Source organism: Meles meles, chromosome 6, assembly GCF_922984935.1.
Source record: "Meles meles chromosome 6, mMelMel3.1 paternal haplotype, whole genome shotgun sequence".
Classification (NCBI taxonomy): Eukaryota; Metazoa; Chordata; class Mammalia; order Carnivora; family Mustelidae; genus Meles; species Meles meles.
The window spans coordinates 19,794,756-19,803,160 of record NC_060071.1 but is presented as its reverse complement, the minus strand read 5'-3'; the positions used below and the strand labels follow the sequence as shown (position 1 = coordinate 19,803,160).

Genomic DNA, 8,405 nt, shown 5'->3' with positions numbered 1-8,405 from the left:
CGCTCGGGGCCGCCCCGGTCTGTCTGTCCCGAGAGCCCCAAAAGTCCGCGAGAAGTTCCCCGGTGGGGGGCGTTCCGGGCCTCCCGCGCCGCCCGGCCCGCGGCTTGCGCCCGTCCCGGTGCGGGCCGCACGAGCGCGGGCCCAGGGGCGCCACCCGGCCGCGCGGGCGGGAACGCGCCGCGGCCGCCTCCTCCTCCCTCGCTCCCGCCCGCAGCGGCGGCGGCGGCGCTTCCCCGCCGCGGAGCGGCTTTAAAAGGCGGCACCCCACCCCCCGGCGCACTCGCCGCTCGGGCGCCGCGCGAGCCTGCCGCTGCCATGCCTCCGCGCGCGCCGCCTGCGCCCGGGCCCCGGCCGCCGCCCCGGGTCGCCGCCGCCACCGCCGAGGACGCGGACGCGGGGGGCGCCGGCGGGCCCGGGCTCCGGTCGCTCGCGCCGCGCCCCTGGCGCTGGCTGCTGCTGCTCGCGCTGCCCGCCGCCTGCTCCGCGCCGCCGCCGCCGCGCCCCGTCTACACCAACCACTGGGCAGTGCAAGTGCTGGGCGGCCCGGCCGAGGCGGACCGCGTGGCCGCGGAGCACGGCTACCTCAACTTGGGCCAGGTGAGTGCGGCCGGCCCCGAGCGCCCAAAACTTTCCTGGCCGCCGGTGGGCACGGCGCGAGGGGGCGCCTCCTTCCGGCTCGCGGCCGCGCGCGGACAGGGGTCCCGAACGGCTCGGCCCGCGCGGTCGGGGGGCGGCCGGGGCGCACTGCGTGGAGTCGCCTGGGGACGCGGCGCCCGGGACGCCCCGCGGGGCCCACCGGGTGGCCCGCGGGGTTTGCGGGGGCGCCCACGCAGGCCTGGCGCGCCCGGAGGGGCAGTTCGGAGGGCCGAGCTGCCCGGCGCGGGCACCTGCCAGGCGTGGCGGGAGAGGGAGCTGGTTTCGGGCGCCGCGCTCTGCCCGCAAGCTCTTCTTGGCCTCGGAGCCCCAGCTCCGCTGCGCCAGGCCCGCGGGTCTCGACGGGCTTCGCGCGGCTGCGGACCCTGAGCGGGCGCCAGTGCGTCCCGCCGGGACTCGGCGGTGACAGGCGCATGGCCCAGAGTCTCGGGGTCGTGGGCTCCGCGGATCGCGGAGGGGAGGGTGGGCGGCTAAGGTGCTGGAATCTGGAAGCATCCGTCGTTGGCTTTGCCAGCGGCTTAGGATTCTGCAGCCTCTCAGGGGGCTGGAGGCAGGGGCTCCTGCGCTGAAAACCCCTCCTGGCTCCTGGAATTTGCTTTGTTTATAGGCTTCTGTGGCTGTTCAGATGGTAGCTCTCTACAAACTAGCTGTATGACCTTAGGCAAGTCACTTCCCCATCTTCTTCATCTGTAGGGGCGGTGTCAGTGTGTACCCGCCACAGTTTTGGGGAAGATCCACTGTTGGCTGGCAGCAAAACCCCAGGCCAGGGCTTGACCCTGGTCAGAGAGCCCAGAGTCCTCCCACGACCTGGGCTGTCGCTATGACTGGGTTAGCAAGAGAGGACAAGCCCTGGGCAGGAAGGTGGCATAACTCCAAAGGAACCCTGAGGCAGATCCCTTTCCCCTGCCCCAACCCCACAGAGTGACCGTGGGGCAAGGGGTTGGTTTACGGCTGGTGGAGGGGCTGCAGGGGACTGAAGCGTGCTGTCCCGCCAGGGGACCTTTCAGCGTAGTTAACCAATCTCCTACATACTATACGCTCAGAGGATCAAGCGAAACGACAGGGAAGCACCAGCTCATAACTCAAGCTGTAGTGCCAGGCAGTGTTAAATTTAGTTTCATCATTATCCGTGACAGAAGCCAGCAAAGTGTGGTGTGGCCCTAATGTAAATGACATTTCTTCTGCATCCTAAGTCTCACACAGATGCTGCTAATGTGAGATGTGTGGCTTTCTGGAAAAGTAGATTTCTGCTGCTTGCTCTGTACTTCACGTGGTAGGTCCGAGTGTGTCTGGGAGAATGCCGTCCTGTCTTTTGTGTAGCTAGATCTGTCCATCTGTATGCACTGCTCAGGTTCTGCAAACGTCCTGTGATTAGAGTTTTTGCCTTTGGGCAGCACTGGCTTCGTTTCTCCCCCTGGTTCCGAAATCTCCCTGGGTGATGTTCCAGACTGAGGAAAGTGGTCCTCAGGCTTCCATCCCCATTCATGGCTAAGCACCACCCCCCGCCCCCCTGCCGGCTCCTGCTACACCTCACTGCTCAGCCCAGGTGGCCTGGTAATTTGTCTTCAGCTAAAAGTGACTCTTTAGCTGCATGGCAAATTACAAAGGGCCTGGGTTTCTGGCTCCTGTGATTAAAGGAGGGACTGAAGTTGAGCTGTAAGACTCCCAGATGTTTCCACGAGAGGCACACATGCCATAGATTCCCCCTCACGGTTCCTGTCCACCAGCATCAGAAATGCCAGGGCTTTGAAAAGACTTCTGTCAGAGCCGCCCGAGTTGAATTTCATATGCAAAGTCTGCTATTCTCATTTTGCCTGTGGGGGAGGTTCCTTCAGGTGTGTACCTGCCCCGATCTGGGACATTCTGGGGGAGTCTCCCCACGTCTGGCCAGCTCTGTCCAGGGCAGCTGCAGGGTGGACCGCACATAGCCTGGTCAACTCAGCCTGGGAGGCGGGGGGACAGGGGTGGGGATGCCACTATGGAGACCTTTGCAAACGGAGGGGGAGGGGATTTGTTGGTTCAGGATCTGGGCTGTCTCCGAGACTTGTGAGTGAGAGGAGGAGAGAGAGAGAGAGATTACTCAAGGAGAGCCTAATACTCTTTATTCGCAAACCAGCTTTTCTTTCTCCCTCCCCCAAGTGAACTACTAATGTGGAAAAGGCCTGGAGCATTCCACCCTCTACCTACTCAATAAGAACTCTTTAAAAACCTTATTTGCCTTTTTCAGCCAGGAGAATTTGTGACTCATAAATAAGATGTAGATATTATTAGCTTTGATTTATGGATAAGCAAACTGAGGGGAAGCAAGGCATGGAAGCTGTTTGTGTCTACACATTGTGTGTCGCCTCTGACAATTATGCTCCCTGCTCTTTGTCTCCTGCTACATTCTCTGGTCTAAGTGTCCTTTGTGTGACTCTTTCCCCAAACCCTTAATGGGCAATTAGTGTTATGCCCGGTACCTGCCCTGACTCACAGCCCTGCTTTTCTCCTGGGCCTTTGCGAAGCTCTAACTTCTGACTTGAATGTTTTACCCCCTCTTGTGCAACGAATAACCCGATTCCATGTTATTTTACATGGTGCAAAGGTAATTGAGACGGTTATTCAGGTGAAAGGTTATTCACCTTTCTTGAACATGGAAGCCTTTCAGATCGATCGTGGCTCTGGATCTTCTCCTTTGAAAAATGCATTGTCAGGAACCAGACAAACTCACCTCTGTTTTACTTCTTTATTCATTATGATGCTTGAGGTCCTAGGTAATGTACCACAATAGGAAAGGAAGGAAAGTTTGGAAGAGTCAAATGTCGTTTACTGATAGATGGCATAACTATGTGGATAATCCGAGAGAACCTAGAGACTATTATAAGTAGTCAGAGAATTCAGCAGGATGCTTGATAACAGTAGCAACCTATCTGAGAGCAGCATTCGAGAAGAGAAAAGAAATGATAATACACTTAGCATAAAAGCCGTTAGAAACCTAGGAATACATTTTTGAAAAAATGTGAAACTTACCAAAAGATTTTAAAATATTTGAATGATGTACTGAAGAAGTGGTCTGAATAATGAATAATGGAGGGATAAGCTATGTTCATGGACGGGAGGACTGATTATCACATGCCCCCCCCCCCATTAATCTCTAAATTCAGTGTAATTTAGTTGATGTGCCAACAGGGTTTTCTATGGGATATGAAATCATACAAATGTATCTCTTCACACGGAAGAGTAAGTTCCCAGAATCCCTGGGACAACTCTGAGAAAGGAGGAAAGGGAGGGGAGTGTATTCTGCCAGAGAACAAAACTTCCCATGAAGCTGGGGTGATCATGAGAGTTGGACTTTGGCCCTGAGGATGTTCCTTGCAATATGATGAATCTCCTCAAACCCAGGCAGGTGTGGGAGCTTGTACGTGCGGGCAGAACTGTTACAGATGGATGGGGAAGGGTAGGCATTTCAGTCAACGGCACCGAGAGAATTGAATCGGGAAAATAATCAGATCCTGACCTCACCTCACACTACCCAACATTAAATGCCAGCTAGAAATAACTACAGTGGAATACCTTTATGACTTTGGGGCAGGAAAGGATTTCTTAAACAAAACACGGAAAGAACAAATAAAGGAAGAGATTGAGCCATGAAGAGTTCTGTATAATACATCATAACAGGATAAAAGCATGTAATAGACTAGAAAAAGTATTTATGGCTTATGACACACAAGTTAGTGCATAGATTATTTTAAAAGCTATATATCAGGGTACCTGGGTGGCTGTCAGTTAGCATCTGCCTTCGGCTCAGGTCATGATCCCAGGGTCCTGGGATCGAGTCCCGAATCTGGCTCCAGTCCCACCTCAGGCTCCCTGAACAGGTGGGCGTCTGCTTCTCCCTGTCCCTCCGCCCCTCTATCCCACCCCCATCCTGGCTTGTGCTCTCTCTCTCAAATAAAATAAAAAGCAATCAAATCAATAAGTAAAAGAGAAATGCCAGGTAGAAAAATGGAGAAGTATATGCATAGGGAGTTCAATGCCCTGTCTGAAGCACCCACCTCAAGTTCAGGTTAGTAGTAGCCTTTCAGTTGGGGGTGGGGGGGGTGGGGAGCAGAAACCGGGAGAGGGAAGTCAAGTGGCCAGTAAACTGGAGAAAAGCCACTCAGCCTCCCCGGAGGGATGGGAAGAACAATGTGGGGCAGTAAGGAGGGAGACTGCTTCATGCCATCAGATTGGCAGATGCGGAGAGGTGTTCGTATCTAGCGCTGGTGAGGACGTGGAGCCCACGGAGCTTCTGGCTGGGGCTGGTGGAAGTGGATATCGGGAGAACCGCCTCAGAGCGCAGGGGGGCACCTGGCAGTGAGGTAGAATTCTATCCGCGGGGCCACCTCTGGGCTTCCGCTAGAGAGACGAGCTCGCGCGAGGATGCAAGGAGCCCTGCAGAGTGCTGTCCCAGAGGCACTTTTTAAATGAAGGGAAATGCAGCCTGAATATCCATCAATATAAGAATGGAGAACGAAATCAAAACAGTCCCATGATGGAATGCCGTGCCATAGTCGGAAAGGTGTATACCGGATACGTGTCTACATAGATAAATTGCAAAAATGATAGCGAGTGGAAAGGCACGTCGCAGATGCATGGTGTGGGGTATTTATGGAAACTACAAAATGCACTAAGTGGTGGGAATGCAAGTTGGTGCAGCCACTTTGGAAAACAGTGTGGAGATTCCTTAAGAAATTAAAAATAGAGCTTCCCTATGACCCTGCAATTGCACTACTGGGTATTTACCCCGAAGATACAGATATAGTGAAAAGAAGGGCCATCTGTACCCCAATGTTCATAGCAGCAATGGCCATAGTCGCCAAACTGTGGAAAGAGCCAAGATGCCCTTCAACAGACGAATGGATGAGGAAGATGTGGTCCATATATACAATGGAATATTACTCAGCCATCAGAAAGGATGAATACCTAACTTTTGCATCAACATGGACAGGACTGGAAGAGATTATGCTGAGTGAAATCAGTCAAGCAGAGAGAGTTGGTTATCATATGGTTTCACTTATTTGTGGAGCATAACAAATAACATGGAGGGCATGGGGAGATGGAGAGGAGAAGGGAGTTGGGGGAATTTGGAGGGGGAGACGAACCATGAGAGACTGTGGACTCTGAGAGACAAACTGAGGGTTTTAGAGGGGAGGAGGATGGAGGGTTGGGTGAGCCTGGTGGTGGGTATTAAGGAGGACACATATTGCATGGAGCACTGGGTGTGGTGCATCAACAATGAATCTTAGAACACTGAAAAAATAAAGTTAAATTTAAAAAATAAATAAATAACCGACCAAATAATTCTGTATTATTTATGAATGCTTACGCATGTAGGAAGCATCCACATCAAATTCAGGTTAGTGGTAGCCTCTAAGAAAGGAGGGCTGGGAAGGGAACTGGGAAAGGAAGGAAGAAACTTGATCTGCAGCATTGTAAGTCTTAATATACATATATGGGTACTTATGTCTGTGTATGTAACATACAAATTATATACATAATTGTGTCTAAGCATTTGGTGCTTTTCTTTCTATCTGAAAGTGATATGTACATATGTATATACATTATAGAGAGATATGTACCTATGTATATACATTATAGAGTGCTATGTACATATGTATATATATTATAGAGTGATATGTACATATGTATATATATTAGTGATGTGTACATATGTATATACATTATAGAGTGATATGGACATATGTATGCAGATATGCGTGTATGTATGCACACACATATGTACACATACACATACGTACACGTATATGTAGGTACATGTGACACATGCAAGGGGAAGAAAAGAAAAGAAAAATGCACATCATACGTACCCGTCATGGCATTCCTGGATTGCGTAAAGCCTGTCTGTGGGCGCAGAGGTGCCTGTGGGCCTGGCTCAGAAGCCCTGCTTTAGACCTCCGGAGCTGGGGCTGTCTTCTTATCAAGCAATTCATGACCTGGGGAACCAGAAGGCCTGGCTCGGATCACAGGGCTGTTTGGACAGAGCCGGACCCAGAGCGCTGGAACCGTGGTGGCCCACCAGGCTTCTTTCTCCTGCAAAGCATCTTGGGGCGCACGTGGCCCTCACTGCAACCTGCGCACGTCATAGCCTTTGACACTGATGCCTCCAAGAAGAGACAAGCTGTCCACTTCTTGTCCAGCAAGACGTCCTCACAAACCAAATCACGACATCTCAGCATCTGTAGCTTTCGGAAGTGATGTTTATCTCAAAAGTGGCACTGTGACACCGTCGTTTCCCTTGCATTTTTGCTTTGCCCGGGGTGTTGAGCTAATTTGTTGCTTCTGAGTCTGAACATAAAAAGGCAGGCTGGCTGCCAGGGCCCCTGAAAGATCTAAGAGCCTGAAATGATTTTGAACTTGCCTTGAATAGTTTTGCTTAAAATAGCTACTGAGTGGGACATACCTGGCCCAGAATTTCAGGTGGGCCTGAGTAATTCACTTGTCAGCAGAGGAACGTTGTCATGCCGCAGACAGCTTGTTCTTACGATGAAAAAACAACAAAACAAAAACCAAGCAGAAGCCAGGTGTGAAAATCACCGGGCAGGATTCTTCCGAGCCGAGTGTCAGGAGCTTGAGGTGGACGAGGGGAGGCCCAGAATAGCAGTCACCTGTGACCTAGTTATCTGGTTTTGATTTTCGGTGTGAGGTTGCCTTGCATGTACTCTCGGAGCCAGGAGCTGTGTGGTGGAGTAGAGAGGGAGAGGTTCTGGGCGGGAGCTGGGGAGTACAGACGAGATTGGGACTGTGAATCTCGTGGTGTCCCACGCTGGCATTGGACATCTTTCTTCAGACGATGACAGTTTTAAGGGGACTGGGCTTTAGTTGAGGGGCCTGCTGTCATAAGCCACCGGGGCTGGGGTTCTGGAAGCTGAGTGACTGTGCGTGGAGCCAGGTGGCAAGGAGGAGACTCAGTCAGGCCAGAGGGGGTGGCTCAGCTCTCTGGTCCGCTGGAAGAGTTTGGGTTTCTCCAGGCAGAAGCCAAGGACTCACGTGAGAGACAGAGCTGTACGTTGGGGGAGAGAGCCCCATCTGAGAAGAGCCTGACTGAAGTCTCTGCCTCGCCTTGGGCTCTAGGTGGCAAAAGGGCCACAGAGGACTCTCCACACACTGGGGAACATCCTGGGCTCTTTTGGGTCTCGGAGCCTCAGTGTAGATTTTGCCCCTAAAGTGTAGTTCCTCTGATCTTCCACAGCCCAGGGCAGGTAGCTGACGTGTCTCCCTGTCCTTCTCCCAGGGCCTGGCACGTGGACAGCTTCTCAGTCATAGTTATCATGACTGCCTCTTTCTCTCTCTCTTTCTCCCCCTCTCTCTCCCCCTTCTGGCTCTTGGACTGTGGCTTGGCCTTGGCATTGACCAGAAGCCCTGGCACGTGCTTGTCCCCAAGCCAGCATTTCTTGTGTTAGGTGTTCTCGCTCGTGGAGCGTCACACCAACCCCGCAGAGTGGGGTCATCGGGCCTGTTGAACCACGAGGAGAGCTCAGGTCTGGTTAGGTTCTGACTTGGGCCCATACAAACCAGTGACTGACAGGCAAGGGCGCGAACCCATCCCCTCTGACCCGCCTTCCACTGTCTTTACTTTTGGCAGATGGCCCTCATCCCTGTTTCTCGGGTAAGCGTAAGCCACCATGCCAGAAAGCCTTTCAGCAGTCTGCTGCTGTTGAGAAAGAACCTATGTGGACCCCACTAGCCAGTTTCTCCTTCTTTCCACCTGG

At 52.9% G+C, this 8,405-nt stretch overlaps 1 protein-coding gene across 2 annotated transcripts in view; it reads left to right on the top strand.

Annotated features, from left to right (window-relative positions):
* Positions 1-300: 300 nt before the first annotated feature.
* The window catches only part of PCSK6 (proprotein convertase subtilisin/kexin type 6), a 181,846-nt gene continuing 173,741 nt past the window's right edge, over positions 301-8,405 (top strand). For both annotated transcript variants that reach the window (XM_046008470.1, XM_046008469.1), the window contains exon 1: positions 301-597. In XM_046008470.1, coding sequence (XP_045864426.1) covers positions 316-597 — 282 coding nt within the window. In that variant the 5' untranslated portion in view covers positions 301-315. The remainder of the gene's footprint in view (positions 598-8,405) is intronic.